Source organism: Sminthopsis crassicaudata, chromosome 3 (assembly GCF_048593235.1).
Source record: "Sminthopsis crassicaudata isolate SCR6 chromosome 3, ASM4859323v1, whole genome shotgun sequence".
NCBI lineage: Eukaryota > Metazoa > Chordata > Mammalia > Dasyuromorphia > Dasyuridae > Sminthopsis > Sminthopsis crassicaudata.
In genome coordinates this window covers 30,429,823-30,447,072 of record NC_133619.1, presented here as the reverse complement: position 1 = coordinate 30,447,072, position 17,250 = coordinate 30,429,823, and the positions used below count along the sequence as shown (strand labels likewise).

The following is a 17,250-nucleotide window of genomic DNA, read 5'->3' as shown; positions in this document are numbered from 1 at the left end:
CATCTTTTTTTTTTCTTTTCTTTTTAAATGGGATTATAAGACTGATAGATCAAGGCTCGGTCATAAATTTACCTTGATTTTTTTTTAGCAAAGCCTTTAAGAAAACCTTTTATCATATCCTTGTGGAAAAGATGAAGAGATGTTTGTGCTAGATTATATCAGACTCAGATGGAACCAGACCAGGTCAAATGGCCAGATCCAAGGAGTGCTCATTAATGGTGCAGCATGAACTTGGAGCTTTGTTTGATCTAGCGCTATTTAACATTTTACATGACTTAGAGAGAGGGATATTTGACAGGCTTATCATTTTTAAATGACACAAAACTGGGAAGGAATGGCTGACACAAAAAGATCTTGACAAGCTATCATACTAGGTCAAGTCTGATGAGATATAATTTAATATAGATAACTATCAAGTCTTAAACTTGGGTTCAAAATATCAGTTTCACAAGTTTAGAATGGCAGGATAAGGGCTTAGCTACAACATTTCCAAAAAAAAAAAAAAAAAAAAAAAAAAAAAAAGGAAAAAGATGACTGAGCTTCAGAGGAATGCAGACTCAATATGAATTTACAATGCAATGTGGCCACCAGGAAAGTGAATGGGATCTTTGCTTCATTGAAAGGTTTATTATATTCTCTAGAATGGAGGTGATGTTTATGCTGGAACCTATACTTGTCAGGATTTTCCTTCTGGAGGATTGCTCTCTAATCATTTACCAAGTTCTGTGGCTTAGTCCCTCCTCACCTCCAATCTCCCCTCACAAACTGCCTATGGGATATCTTGAGCTGGATATTCCGTAAACAGCTCAAACTCAACGTGACCCAAACCAAATTTATCATTTCCCAAATTGTCCTGTCGTCTAAATTTGTCTGTTACTCTCAAGGCTGCCACTACCCTCCTATTCACCCTGAATTACATCCAACATGTCATCCTAGACGCCTCACTTACACTCACCCCTAATTTCTATTTTCACATCTCTCCCAAAAGACCCTTCTCTCCTGTGACATGGCCCCTGCCCCAGTGCAGATTCTTATCACCTCATATCTGGACTATTGCCAGTCAGCTGATGAGTCTGTTTTCCCCACAGCTGTCCATTCTCTATTTAGCTGTCAAATTGATGTTCCTAAAGCTCATGCCTAATTCTATTTAATATACTCCTGTGGTTACCTATTGCCTCCAGGATCAAATATAAAATAGTCTGACTGGATTTTAAAGTTTTTCATAACCTGGCCATTTTCCTACCTTTTTTCTTCCAATTTTTCTTCATCCTATAATTTCTCCTCTCTCTCTCTCTCTCTCTCTCTCTCTCTCTCTCTCTCTCTCTCTCTCTCTCTCTCTCTCCTCTCTCTCTCTCTCCTTTCTCTCCTTTCTCTCTCTCTCTCTCTCTCTCTCTCTCTCTCTCTCTCTCTCTCTCTCTCTCTCCTTTCTCTCTATCTCTTTCTCTTTCTCTCTCCTTCTTCTCTCTCTTCACTTTCTTCCTTCTCTCCCCTCTTCTCTGTTTCCATCCCTCTCCCCCCAATCCAGTGACATATGTAAATATACTGTTACATATAAAAATATACAGTATAGATCGAAGTATATACACACATGTATTTGTACAATACATGTATACATGCACAGTATACAACACAAACATACATATATACACACATACATATATACAAATACACATACTTACACAAATGTTTGTATTATATACTGTGCGTGTATACATGTATTGTACACAGTATATATACATATATGTGTTCAATATGTACAAATATATGCATTTGTTTATGTATGCATGTAAACATACACACATATCTTATGTAAATTTTAGCTACTCCTATTAGAACATAAGCTTGTTGAGGGCAGGGACATTTTTGGTTTTGATTTTTCTCTATATCCCTCCCTAGCTCCTTGCCTGGTACCAGTAAGGGCTTAATAAATGCTTGCTGTGCAATTGATTCAAACTCTGAGATTTGGTGATAACCTTTAAAAATCCTCCCTACCATCGAAGAGGTAATAATCTCTCGGGAGAGAAAACCTCCTTGGAGTTCCATTCACTCTCCCCAGATTTTGAGTCCTCGAGCTTTCTGACTAGACTAGCCTCTTTTGGGACCACAAGGAGTCAGGTGGAGAAAGGTTGATCACTTAGATTTGATAAGTGTTGGCTTCTGTAAGTGTAAGTGTGGTGGAATACTTTGTGATTAGCATCCCCGGGCTGACATAGCATGTCAGCAGCTTAGGTTTCACTATAGCAAGTGAGAAATCCAAGCCAAGAAAATAAAATCAGGGACCAAATGCAAGTGTGAGGCCATGGGCTGTAGTCTCTGCTCTGTGTCTCTGTCCTTGTCCACCATCTCTTGCTTTGAAAAGTGGAAACGCTTCCTCCTGTTCTCTTTCCTTTTTTGTTCTTTTATATGGAGGCAAAGAAAAAAGAAAAACAAAAAATATGGGAAGATATGATATGATGCTAAATGGGCCAAGTTAGATGAAGACAGTGAATATACAGGGTCGTGTCAACTACATGAAACTTGTGCTGCTACAAAATCAAGGCACCAAATTACTTCATCCAATGGACTTTTTTAGTGTTTAAATTTCTTGATGTCTCATCAGTTTTTGAGCCATTTAACCACTTCTTCCCTCCTTTATCAATAGTTCTTAAACTGGGGTCTTTGAACTTGGAGCGGGGGCCAAGTGGTTTATTTTTTTAATCCTGAGTATTTAATTTTATGCATTTGAAAACATTATTCTGAGAATGGGTCCAAAATGGATTTCACTGAGCAGTCAATAGAGTTCATAGCAAATAGAAAAAAAAAATTAAGAACTTCTAGACACTCTCTGTGGTTGTCAGCTTAGTTCAGTCATTTTTTTCAATTGTATCTGACTCTGTTACCCCATTTGGGGTTTTCTTGACAAAGATATTAGAGTGGTTTGCCATTTCCTTCACCGGCTCCTCTTACAGATGAAGAAAGTGAGGCAAGCAAAATTAAGTGGCTTGCCTAGAATTTGAACTCAGGAAAATGAGTCTTCCAGACTCCAGTCCAATGTTCTCTCCATAGCACACCTAGCTGCCCTGCTCCTATTTTCCATTCTTCCCTTCCCACCATATATTTGTCAGGGATGTCATTTGAAAATCATCAAAACACTGTTCAAAATCATCCATCACCTATCTCAAATGACCACATTTAGTCACTCTTGAGAATGAGAGTATCAAAAAATGCTCCTAAAATACAAATATGGAATCTGGAATGTTGAGTCACTAATTCCATCTTTAATCTTCTTTTCCCTGCGCTCTTTTTCCAGGGGATAATAGTTTAAACATTGGCTCTGGGACCTGTTGTTACCTTCGTCTTTCAATTTTCTCATTTTTAAACTGTGAGGATGGACAAGCCATTCTCTGATAGACAAGTGATCAGACATTATGAGCAAACAGTTAAGTGAAGAATTACAAACTTGTAGGAATCATATGAAAGAATACTCCAAATCATAGGTCCAGTCTATTATAAAGGGAAATGAAAATCAGAACAGTCTTGAGATTTTACCTCACACTCAGAAAATTGGGAAAGATGATTAAAAATAAGAACTGTTAATGCTAAAGATATCATAGAAAGACATGCACAGTAATACATTGTTTGTGGAATTAGTACTAGCATTCTAGAAAGCAAAATTTGGAATTGTGCAAATAAATGGTTAAAATGGATATATTTTATCCAGAGACTTCTCTGATGGGCCTATACCTCTAGGTGTCATTGACAAAAAGAATGGTTCCATATGCACCAAATATATATGATAGAACTTTTTGCCGTAGCAAAGAACTGAAGAAAAAAATTTGTAATTGCTGTTTGAATGGAGAATGGATAAGTAAATTGTACTGCTTAAAAGTAACAAAATGTTATTATGTTAATGAATGTTCCCTGTCCTTATTCACTGAAAACAAGACTGGTCACCCTCCCCCTTGGGTTTCTAGAGATACAACTTTGGGCTTGGACAGGGGTGTGCTTCCTCTGCTGCTATTGGCTTAAGCCTTTTCATTCCTGGTGTGTATCTCCCACTGTTAACCACCAGGTTAACTAACAGTTAACTAACAGTTAGTCCCATTAGGGACTAACAAAAAAAAATTGTTTTATTTGGCTATTTAACATCAATTAGATTTTCAAAGAGAAATTTACTTGAAAAAATAGCAGAAGCAGAAATATAAGCATTTTCCCCAAGTGGTCAGACAGTCTTGTCTGATACTCTCTTGGACTCTGGGGAAAGTGGGCTTTATGCAGTGTCTACATAGTATTAGTCCTACTAAATGCATATCATTGCCAGGGGAACTATTAGCTCAGATATCTCTGGGATGAATGAATCCCTAAATTGTTGGCTCTTTGCTCTCCAAGAAGCACACAAGGATGATGTCCCTAATGCTGTGTGACCTTGGGAATTCAAAGGTGGACCTGCTGATTTGGACAAATCACACTTCATTTCCCTGCTTAATTCACATTTCCCTCATTCCTTCATAAAACTGGATAGAGACTGGATAGTCTCTGAATTTCATTTTTGCTCATTTCATTTCAATCCCAGGAACCTTCACATCTTTAAGCACGTGCAAGAAGTCCCCTTAAGAGCCTAGACGAAAGAACTACCTGCTCATTCTTTTCTTATTTAACCTCCTTTTTCTCCAGTGCTACTTTAAGATAAAGAATTATTTTGTATTTAATTATATTGCTTTAATTACAGATTTTGTGATAATATTGATTCCACTGTTTTTCCCTGAAAAATGTATGTGATTTCAGCTGCATTGCCTTTTCCATCTGTGCCCGCCTTTCCACTCACAAGCTACTCATCACCTCTCAAACGCACAGCAACAGGGGCTTCCTGCCTCCAGGCTCTCTCCCCAGCCAGACCATCCTTCCACAGCTTTCTAAATCACCTTCCTAATGCACAGATCTGACCGTGACACTTCCATGATTGAAACCTTCCTGTAGCTCTATTTCAGCCTACCAAGTACAATATAAACTCCTCTGCCAGCCGTTTAAGACCTCCCCAGTGTGCCTCCAGCTTTATCTGCTCCCTTCCGACCCTGTTGTTACCTTAGCCCTTCTCCCCTCCTCATTGCATTTACTTCCATCTGTTGGGAGCTTTCTCACCCAACAAGACCCTGATAAATTGCTCCCCTTCCATCAAATCCTCCCAGGGTCCTGCCCATCTTCAGTAACCCTTATTTAAAATGATCTCTTGCCATCTTCCCATTTTCCTAAAGCATTTCATACAAACATTTGCCCCTCTCTCTTTCTATCTCATATTATGAGTAATCTGCACATAACATTTAGTAACATAACAGCCCCATTCATTAAGCTCTTATTATATGATAAGCTCCATGCTGGATGCTAGAGACAAAAAGACAAAAGAGAAAGTCTCTCCTTTGAGAAGCTTCAATTCTATCAGGGAAAATAGCATGTACATATATACATAAAGTTTAAAAATACACAAGGTCCTTTGGGGATGAGGGGGGCAGACTGGCAGTTTGGAGGATCAAAAAGGGTCTCATTAAAAAAAAGAAAGAAAAAAGGGGGGCAACTAAGCGGCGTGATGGATAGAGCACCAGCCTTGAAGTCAGGAAGACCTAAGTTCAAATCTGATTTCAGACATTTAACATTTTCTAGCTGTGTGACTCTGTATAAGTCACTTAACTCCAATTGATTCAGAAAGAAAAAAAAGAAGAAGGGCTTACATAGAGGGGGAGGAGGAGAGACTGGGAATTCCAAGAGTTGAGAAATTGAGAACCATTCCAGACCAAGGGGCAAATGGGTAGAAATGGGAAATGGAATGTCATGAATGAGAACCAGCAAGAAAGTTATATTTCAACATGAGCATTTAGCCCTATTTTCTCATTTTATTCTTGAAGCAAGCCTGAGTGGTAGATATTGGTGATTAATTAATGATATAATAAGTAATAATGATTTTATTTTTAATAATAATAATTTTGTTCTCACAGCAAGCCTGGGTAGTAGATATTAGTGATTAATTAATGATGTAATAAGTAATAATGATTTTATTTTTAATAATAATTTTGTTTGTGTCGAGTACAGCTAACTCCCTGAAGGGCTTCAAGGTCAGCCAGAGTCAGGATAAATCAAAGTCCTTGGTCTTTAGGGGGAGAAGTGAAAAGAGTCAGGCAATCAGAATCCTGGATTCTGGAGTCCGGACTCACCAACTTCTCTCCTCCTCACCCTGCCACCAAATGACTCTCTAGCCTCTCTCTCTCTGCCCTCCAATCCTTGCCTCTGATTATCTTAACGCCAAGCATTCAGCAAGCACCAACAGTGAGAAGAGCCATTTATCCAAATATATGCTAAGAGCATTGTCTCATATCAAATAAGTAATTAGCCTTAAGTGCTCCCTTGTCTGATTCAAGCACACCTTTTTGGGGGTTCAGCCCTCTACATATTGATTTGATGTTTAATTTGTAATTTATTTATTATGAGTTTATATTATTATTTGTTATTATAAATAATAAATTTATTTTTACAGAGAAGGAAATCAAGGCACACAGAGGTTGTGATTTGTACACATAACTAATAAATGTCTACGGTCTGGTCTTCCTGACTGCAGGCCCGATGCTCTATTAGCTTACCTAGCTATAGCATTTATAAATTGGCTGTGTCCATGGCTCCATTTAAGTCTTTTGTGTCTCAGACAGACCCAGGAGCTGCTTGTTAGAACGGGAAGAAAGCAAAATTAAATTTGGGATTACCTGTTTTCATAGGCTGGAGTGCTGTGGCTTTTGTCCCTTTCCAAGCCTGGGAGCAGGATGGATAGGCCCCCTGCTGAGTTCTAATTCTATTGGTGGTCAGGGAGAGCTTGAAGATCAGGACCAAGGTTAGAGAAATAGACTGAATTGGAGGGAAAGAGTAGGGCGACCTCTGCTGGTAACAAGCGGGTTCTGCCTCCTGTGGTCCAACACTGGCCAGAGATGCTCCAGACATGGTGCTAGCTCCCCTCATGTATCTTTGTAGATTTTTTCAGGCTTTCTTTGAGCCTCAGTTTGTAAACCTGAAGCTACAGCTAGCGGAAATGTCAATTCTATGCCCCTTGAGATTTATGTGACACATCCCCATATAAGCCAAAGCTGCTGTCTTTGTAGAGACCCCTTAAGGGCCTTTGCAGCTGGATGGGACCTGAATATCTGAACCCCTAAAAATCTTCCCATAAAGAAGTTATCCAACTTTCTCTGCCTCAAGTTTTACTTTTTCCGAGCCTAAATCTGTCTTCCTGTCACTATTGTCCATTGCCACTCAGCCCTCTGAAGTCAAGCTGTTTTGTGTAGAAAACCCTTCATAGATTTCTTCTGTGTAGCTAACATGGACCCCTTGAGGCTCCTCCAAGCCTTGGGGATCGTCTACATTTCCTTAATGCCTTCCCACTGGGTATTTTGCTGCTCCTTGTCCAAACTGGCCATGTAAAGGTATTAATTTCCTCCTTAATCATGTGAACCACACTGATTTGATAATGAAAGCCAAGTTCTATTTCCCGCTATATGGATAGGGCTTCTCCTTCATCCCAACATTTTCTTAACAGTGACCTTCCCCAAAGGGAACATTAATTGATTCAGCACATTCCCTATTTCTTTGGAAGGTTTTAAACACATTGACAAGTGCCTAGTTCCATCTCTCATCTGAAGAATGCTGAACAATTGCTTCTAGAGACTGAGGGACAGATAACACATTTTCAAAGCAACCTTTTCAGTGTCTTGGACTTTCATCTCCATTCTGGAGAGCCTCTGGGTCAACAACAATAACAATAACATTCATATAACACATTTAAGATTGCAAAGTACTCAAATTATTTCATTTGATCCTTACAACAACCCTGGGAAATAAGTTATAATTATAGCCATTTTATATTTGAGGAAACTGAGGCAGGCAGTGTCTAGTGTCATGCGACTAGTAACTATCTGAAGCTGCATTTAAATTTAGGTCTTCCTGACTCCAGAGCCAGCCCTCTACTCACTGAGCTTAAAAATAACTCCCAGGAGAGGAGTCACTGCAGAGTGAGCCCAGATTGCCCAGGAAGAAGAAAGGCTAAGAAGAACATGGAGAGTTTGCCCCTTTCCTCTCAGATAAGAATGCCGAAGGCCCTTCACTGGATGAGAAGGAGCCAAAGCTTTTCTAGTTTCACACAGCTAACTGAGCTACCTTGAAATATCTAAAAGTTGTATTATTTGAGCTAAAGAAGTCAGACAACACAGATTCATCATTTAATACTAAGGTGATTTTGGACACGTCATTATCTTTAAATCTCAGTTTCCTCTTCTGAAAAAAGAGGAGTTTGGACTAAATTTTGTCTAAGGACCGTTCTAGCCCTAAATCTGTGATCTTATGATAAATATGTGCCATAAAGTAATAAACTACCTAGGTCACCGGTGTAGCCCAATTCGTACCCTCTGTACAGAGAACAATCCTCTAGTATAGAGTGTCACTCAAATCAAAAGATACCTGCAGAGGCATATTGACTTAGAAAACCACAGGTTAGCATTATCTATATTGTGTTGTACTTTTATCAATTTTTAAAGAATTGATATTTAGATATTTGGACAATACCTAAAAATAATGTCTCAATCACATTTTAACTTGGTTCAGACCCACTAGAGCTGACATAAGTTAGACCCACCTGCCCTAGAATATATCCCAAAAGAGATCATCAAGACTTAAATACTACCAACGATAGGAAGCTCACTACCTGTGGAGGCAAGCCTTATAATCTATATTCCCAACATAATACATATATCTTCCCCTTGCTGGAAAAAAAAAAAGAAATCCTGAACCCATGATTTAAGATGACCACTATTCAGTCTTTTTCAGCTAGCCTTCTGTTCTCCATGCCATAAAGACCCTAAAAAAGTGTTTATTCAGGAGCAGCTGTAATATACCCACTCCAATAGGAGATAATTTTTTTTTGCTTTTCCCAATGTGTTATTTGTGTTTAAGCTTCTGTGAATTTGATAATTCAGTTCTTATCTCCATTCCAGTTACACAGGCTACAATCTTTCATGTTTATATCTGCCTGAGAATGGCAGGCCCATATTTACTTCCAAAAGGCAATTACTTTTCCAACAAATCATAAGTCAATTAAAACTAGGAAGATATGCGTGTGTATGATGCATCCAGCATGGGAAACAGATAGCTCTGCAAAAGAATAGCAAACCCAGTTTGAGAATACGGGTCTTAAACTCAGACAAATCCAGGTTCAAATCTTGCCTGACTTTTACTAACTAGATTAACATGTATTGACAGTCAAAAAATTTCTATGAGCCTCAGTTTCTTCCTCTTTAAAGTGAAGATAAATCTCTATAGCGTTTTTTTTCACATAGGGCTGTTGTAAGACTCAAATGAAATGCTGCATGCAAAGCTCTTTGCAGATTTTAAATGGAATAAATGTCTGTTAGTATTATTTAAAGACTATAAAGTCCATAAGCTAAAAGGAATGGAGCTATGTAATGTCAACACTAGTTGCATAAATGAGAACACTGTAAATTGGAAATTGAACCTAGAAAACATTTTAACCCAGTTCTGGGCTTCACCACTTAGGAGCCATGAAAATGCTACAGTACTGAAAAAGGAAGAGATCAGAGGAACTGTTGGGGGTCATTTAATTAACCTGGAAAAGAAGCAATTAAGGTCTGACTTTGAGGAATCAAAGAATTACTAGACAATGATTGGGAAGTAGCAGTTCTCCATCAATAGGAAAAAAAAAGAACAAAGGGGAATGCAAAGAACACAAGGATAGGTGAAGAGAGGAGAGAAAAGCTCTCCTTTGGAGGTCTCTGAAAGAAAGAGATTTTCTTCTGAAAGTTTTAAGTGGATTGTGCCTAAAGGCAAGGTGAAGAACTGAAAGACTTTCCAAGGTTCCTCTGACCCTGCAGGTCTAGGCAGCTCTGACTGGGTGAGGATTGCCTTTTGTCTCCATGTAGCTTATTGCTTTACCCCTCCATGTGGCCAGACTGAGGAGAGAGAGGGAGGAAAAGAGATGGGGGGCATTCAGAAGGAAGAAGAAAAGGAGAGGGAGATGGAAAAAGAGAGGCAGAGGAGAGTGGGAAAGAGAAACAGAGAGAGGGAGGAAGGGAGGAAGGAAAGGGGAAAGAGAGACAGAGATAGAAAGAGAGAGAGAAAAGGAAGGAGGGAGGGAAAAAGGGAAGGAGGAAGGAGGGAGGAGTAGGAGAAGAGGGAGAGGAAGAGAGGGAAGAGGAAGAGGGCAAGAGAGACAGAGATAGAAAGACAGAAAGAGAAGGCCAGGGAGGGAGGAAGTAGGAAGAAGAGACCAACAGACAGAGCCAGAGAGAGCGCATTTTGGAATTGAATGGAGAATCTGTCAGAAAATTTGTCTATTACATCTAATCTTACAATTGCATGGCGTACTTAACAATATTTAACCTTTTAAAAATGACAGCATGTCTATGAGCTCACTGGAATCCTTTCATCATGTTCATTTTAGGAGATAGCCCACCTCAAAGGCTGCCATCAGATGAGTGATGAGGCTTTGAGTGGATGCAGCTATTATGTTCCATTGATAGGTCTGACCCCTTGGTAAATTAAGCCCATGTTCTAATGAGATTCTATTATATATCCATTTGAATACAGAAGAGTGAGCGTTTGTGTTTAATAGACCATACGCTCTTAGATTTGGAGCCTAGAAACATTAGGAGTTGTCCAGTTCAATTCTCATTTTAAAAAAGGAAGAAACTGAGATCCAGAGAGTTTGACTCCTAGCCCAGCACCACAAGCTTTGGATGTCCACGTATCCAGTCTGATCTTGGAGATTTAAACCTTAGGAGGAGCAAACATTGCCCAGCTCCAGGCAATCCCACAATCACTAGGGAATTGTTGCTCTTCTGGATACCAAGGATGAGGACCAACCTTTCTCTAGTTTTCAGAGAGCTGCTAACTCCATCATCTAATTCTGACCTTTCTTGTGCTTCAGAGTAATAGCCTAGGAGTGTAGTTTGCATGCCATTTAAGTCTACAACTCTGACTCACTGGAAAACTCATCCCTCCTCCTTTGGATGCTATATTGCCATAGAAGGCAGGATTTGAACCCAGGTATTTTGATGGCAGAGTTAGTGTTCTTTCTACACTACTATGCTATCCTAACACACTTTGAAAAACAAAATGCGTCTTAAGTGCCAATCTTGTACAGCAAGCATAAAAGGAGCATCAGCCCTGTATTAATATGACTATAGAGGAGCAATCGTTCTTTGGAGATACGTGACAGTTGATTTGTTTCAATTACTATACATCTTTGTTGTGAAGAGAGTTCTGGTGGTGGTAGGGAGGTGTGCAGTCACTCAGAAAGTGTGATAGTGATGTTTTAAAAAAAACCCAACATCAATAAAAACCTATTTTAAAAAGATATTGTCAGAGGGTGTCATGTTAAAATAATTCAAAATTAATTTTATATGCACTGCACATCAAAACAATGTCTTTCCAGGCCCCCTCGGAGTCCGCATTAGCATCAGATTGCATGTCCTGAGCACTCAGTCTCAGGAATAGAGTGCTGAGCTGGATCCTCTTATGGACAAGTAAAATAAACAGGGTTTGTGGGCTCCTCCCTCCCCTCAGATGCTTTCACTAAAGTGGATAATGCTGATAGGAAAAGACACTTTGAAAAAGGGTTGGACATCAGCAAGCACTTAAGGATATTGTCTAGTGGACCCCTGGGAGAAGCGAGAGAGGGAGTGGAAGAAGAGGGCTAAGGCTAGTGGATGCATTAATTAGAGATCCGGGGCCATATTTGTGGGACTCTTGGGTATTGGGTTGATGGGCAACCTCAGCCTTTGATCTTGTCAATTCCACATAGGATGGTGATTTTCTCCTCTCCTCCTGTTGTCTCTCTACAATTAATCAAATGAGGGGTTTGCTGCCAGAGAACAGAGGGCCGGGGAGTGAGAAGGAACCAGGAGGCAAAATTAGGGGAAGATTCTGGCAGAAATGGTGTCTTCCCTCCCTCTGCAAGCAGAAATCACAAGGGCAATAATTCAGTCGATCTGCAAGTATTCATGGAAAGCACTCTGCACTTAACAACAAATGTAAGTGTAGAATCAAGAAAAAGTTGGCTCGAACCCTGATTCTAGCACCTCCTAAAAGCAAGTGACATGAATCAAGCCAGAGGGAACCTCAGTTTCCTCAGCTATAAAATTAGAATAGTGTATTTTCCATATCACTCAATTAACCAATCCATGTATCCCAGTCAAGTACCTGTTTTATTTCAGGCACCCAAACTCAAGGATAAGCATACATGCCCACATTCAGGGAGTTTATTTCTAGCATCTGATGAAGATAAAATATATAAAGCTCTTTGTAATGCTTTAAGGACTGCAATAACCCCAGTTCCTTAAACTGTGGTTCTTGATCTCATGTGGGATCCCCTAACTGAATGGGGTCACAAAATTATGATTTATTATCTGTAAATGTTTGATTTGTTTAGCTGTTTTACGTATCCATATAAACAGGGTCATACAAAAATTTCTTGGACAAAAAATTTGGTCATGAGTGGAAAAAATTTAAGAAGACCTACTATAGTTGTGTCTAGCCCCAACATGGGTACAGTGGAAAATACATTCGAATCAGTCAACAACATTTATTAAGCATCTATTACTATATGCTAAGTACTGGAGATGGAAAGATAAAGAATGAAACCTTTCCCTCTTGCTAGGTGCTTACATTCTAATAGGAAAAAAACAAGTATATAAAAAATATTACTGCATAAATATTAAGCAAATAAATATTGATGTTTATTTATGTATTCATGTTAACCATGTATTAATGTTATATAATACAATGTAAAATATCTAAAGTAATTATATCTTACTGTTTTATATATTTATTGTTCTACATATTATTGCATTGTACATTAATTAAATACAAGAGAGCTTTGAGGAAGGGCATTAGCATTTGGGAGAGATCACAGGTTGTAATTAAGGGGAGTCTTGAAGAGAGGGACATTTTAAAGTAGAGATGAAAAAGGAAAGCTCTCTGAGCATGTGACATAGCCAGTTCAAAGGCATAGAAATGGGAAGAAAGAAGTGCTATTTGTAAGGAAAAGAAAACAGGCCAAGTGCATTGGATCACAGCATGCAGAGTGGGGAACAATGTCCAAAGAGGTCAGAAAGAGATGTTGTGAGCAGGTTAAAAACCAAACAGAGAAGTTTGTTTTTATCCTCAAGGCAATAGGGAGTCCCTGGTGTGGATTGATTAGGGAAATAATCAAATCAGATTCATGTTTAAGGAAAGACATATTGTCATTGGTTTGGGGAATGGGTTGGAAAGGGGAGAGAAGAATCAGGAAGGCTAATTAGGAAGCTGTTGGATTCATGTAGCTAAGAAGTAACAAGGCCTTGAACTAAGATGATAGCTCAATGAGTAGAGAAGATGAATTGGATCTAAGAGATATGAAGATAGATTGGTTGGGTAGGGATGAAGAAGAGTGAGATATCAACAATATAATTGATCTATAAGTTAAAATTGAATTTTTTTAATATTAAAATTAGGTATTTTCTTTTTCAAATTTGATTTAACAGATATTTTGTTAAGCACCTACTATAGGCAGGGCACTAGACTAGGTAATAAGAGAAGGATATCTTTTAAATGACAAACATTCTCTGCCTTCAAGGAGCTTACATTCAACTTGGAGCTATGACATATACATAAGTAATAAATACAAAATATATTCAAAATACAAAATTTTGGTTTCTGATGTAGCAATGATCCTTAAAACCTGATCATTAACTTCAATTTTTCTTCTCTCATCTTCCATCCTGATAGTTCTTCCCATTTTGGTCTTTTAATTGTTTTAATTTTGTTTGTTGGTTTGACTGTACCCTTCTAGCCACCTGAGTTTGCAAGTTTTTCTGTATCTCTTTGTCCACTAATACTGTGACCAATGTTCCTATATAATCTGAGTTAGGAAAATATATAACTGAGAACTGAAATAGTCTTTGGCTGGGACTTTTGAATTCTGGCATCCTCCTAATGTCTGACAAGAACCAGCAAATGAATAAATTATGCCAAGGATCCTTATTCTGCCCTCAGCGTAATGATTTATTTATTTGACTGATAACTGGCATCTTCATTAGGGACTGTTTGTTGAGCAAAAGAGTAATCTGGGCCCAGAGTTCCAGCTTAGAACAGCTGCATAGGCAAAATGGTGGACACAAGATGGCAATGTGGGACACCAACTGTCTATAAATTTATGAAGTACTATTCTTTAAGAACAAATTGTCAAACCAACACATGAATCACTTCAGCTCACAGTTTGATTAAGTGATTATCCTAGGAAAAAAAGGTTAGGAACACCTGCTATCTTTTCCCTCTTTTTAAGTTTTATTGATTTTTTTGCTTTCTATCATATTTATAACTGAATATAAATCCCTCCCCACCAAATTATCCCTGTACCAAAGATTTTAAAGCCTTTTAAAAGATTCTGTGGAGTCTCTTGTACCAGAAATTTCAAATTTAAAAAAATAGTGAAACTAACCAATATACTGATGACATTTAACAGCAGGACCTTTCTAATAAAAGGAGGGAAGTGCATATTCTCATCTTTTCTCTAGGGTCAAACTTAAACTATTTCAATTAAGCAGCACCAAGTTTAATTTTGTTAGTCTTACCATTAACATTGAAGCAATATTTATGAAAAGTTGTTCCCCTGATTCTCTTTACCTAACCTTTCATCAGTTTATATCAGCCATCCCATCCTTCTTTGAATTCCTCATATTCATCATTGTCCTATCCCATTACTTTTATGTATCACAATTTGTTGAGCTAGTGAAATGTCAATTGAATTGATAACAGTAGATGATATTTATATAGCGCCTTGAGGTTTCCAAAGAACTTTGTGTATAACATCACATTTGATTCTCACAACAACCCTGTGAAATAAATACTATTACTTTCCCCATTTAACAGCTGAGGAAACAGGCTGAGAGATGAAAGAATTTAACAAGAGTCATAGAGCTAGTAAGTATCTGAGGTAGAATTGGAATTCAGAGCTTCCTGACTCTGTCAGGATCTCCATCTGCTATATCATGAAAGATAGCAGGTTGGATTACATTTGGAAAAATCATTCAGCAGTTTCTGTGATGCCCAAATTTTTCCCTTTCTTTGATAGAATTCTTTCAAGTGATTTTGAGACTCCCCTAGCTCTGAAATGGACTTATCTTTCTTCTGTTAGCTGTGGGATTCACTCTACCCCTGAAGACACAGACAGTTCCTAGTACCTTTTAATTGTCCCCATTCAAATGGATAGCTTCATTCCCAAGTCTAACTGGTTGGCCACACCCACTCCATGCTGGGCCAGCCATCTTGATTCTTGTCTTGCTAATGTTCTCTGATGATTTTGGAGGAAAGAGTGAGTTTGATGACTTTGCACAGCTCTGCTTCATTTAAACCCAGTTTTCGCAGATATATTACCCTTCTGATGTCTTTAGCCTTCCTGGAGAACAAAAAACAAAAAACAACAAAAAAAAAAGGTTGGGGAAAAATATGTAAATGCTTCATTCTCTTAATTCTAGGGTCAGTTCCAAAATGATCATTTTTCTTTCCATTGGCATTTTTAAGTCTTTTAATGTTGATCCATGCTAAGAGAAAACAGTTCAGACTTTCTAATGATTTCAGTTCAGAACCTGGGATCTTAAGATCTTAGATTTGGAACCAGATCTAACATTATCTAGTTCAACTTTCCCTTTCCTTCAAATGAGGAAAACGGAACTAAAAGGGAGGAGTCATAAATGACTTAGTAATAGTCTCCCAGTTATTACCAGAATCAGAAATGGAACCCAGATTTTCCTGGTTCAGATTCAACACTCTCTCTACTACACCACATCATTCCCAGCTGAGTTGTAATGGGGTTGTGTCTGAGACACCTATATTTAGGAAAGGAAGTTTTCAAATTCAATTTACAGGAATGTCAAGAAACAACACTTTTCTGCAGACCAAGATTAGGAAAACATCCAGGGGTACACAGTGATAGCTCTACTTCAATAAATAAACTTTTGGCGCTTGTGATTAGGTACACGGGATTATTATATGTTTAATTGGCTAACGTGACAATTTGGAATTACTTCCAGTCACATTTAATTGGATTTGCAGTCTCTAGAGAAAAGAAATAGAGAGGCCTAGCAGAGAGGCAACCATAAAAACAAAATGTTCTTCTAAATTGCATTCAAACAACACATTAATATCCATTTCATGATAGTTGTTAAACCCTTCCCCCCAGCCTCGCTATCCCACCCTTCTTGCCCCCCTCCCAAGTATAATAAGAAGAATGGAATGGTTTTAACAGACTGGATACTAAAACTGATTCAATTAGAGACAAAGATGTCGGAGTAAGGGAGAAAGCTTAGGAGATTTTTTTTCCTAGAAAATTTCTAAGGAGGCTTAATTTAATCAAAAACAAATAAGTTTTTACTTCAGCAAGGAGAGATATGCCTAAAAGCCTGTGTTAGCCATCTATGCTGTTATGACTTTGAAGGAATTTCAGAGTGTATAAAATGGAATTTAGTCCCCAAATGCTCTAAAGTTTAATAAGAAGCAATTGAAGCAAAACCTTCTCTTGCAGCTTCTAAATATTTGTATACTGTATAAACAGAAGTTTAAAAAAACTAAGAAAAATATACTGTTGTTTTAGGTCTACAGTTCAGCAGAAAATCAATATAAATATCAATCAGTAAATATTTATTAAACACTTATTACAGTGCTACTATACTTACATTGTGTTGAATATGAAAAGAGGCAAGAGTCCTCAAGGAACTTACAATCAAATGAGAGAGAAAAAAAATACAAACAAATATATTCATAAAAATGGGAAATAATTAACAGAGGGAAGGCAAAACAATTAAGAGGGGGTGCAGAAGGCTTTACAATTTATTCTGATGCTAATGTGAATATTCATGTTTTATAATCTCTGTTCAATAGAGTGTTTTCAGTCCTAGATTTGGGAGCTTTTCACTTATTTTATGAATTTGTTTCTATTTCTTTGTTTTTGACCTTCAGGAGTGCCATGATCGCTGACTATATGTACTGGCTATCAGGAGGAAGTGAACAGTATGTCAGCAAACTCATCAAGTTGTACTGGCAGGTAAATCTTCAAATCTGACCCTCTCCCCAGGGATGAATCATTCTAGAACCCAAGGGAAAGATGGGCACCGAAAAAGAAAAGACGGGGCCATCAGAAAAGTAGTCCTGGCACATCAGTCATAAGGACCCTCCCTTAGATTAATTTAATAT

The 17,250-nt window shown here is 38.1% G+C and overlaps 1 protein-coding gene across 3 annotated transcripts in view; it reads left to right on the top strand.

Annotated features, from left to right (window-relative positions):
- The window catches only part of SPATA16 (spermatogenesis associated 16), a 295,979-nt gene that overhangs the window by 169,019 nt on the left and 109,710 nt on the right, over positions 1-17,250 (top strand). For all 3 annotated transcript variants that reach the window (XM_074298205.1, XM_074298207.1, XM_074298206.1), the window contains exon 5: positions 17,017-17,101. In XM_074298205.1, the coding sequence (XP_074154306.1) occupies positions 17,017-17,101 (85 nt within the window). The remainder of the gene's footprint in view (positions 1-17,016; positions 17,102-17,250) is intronic.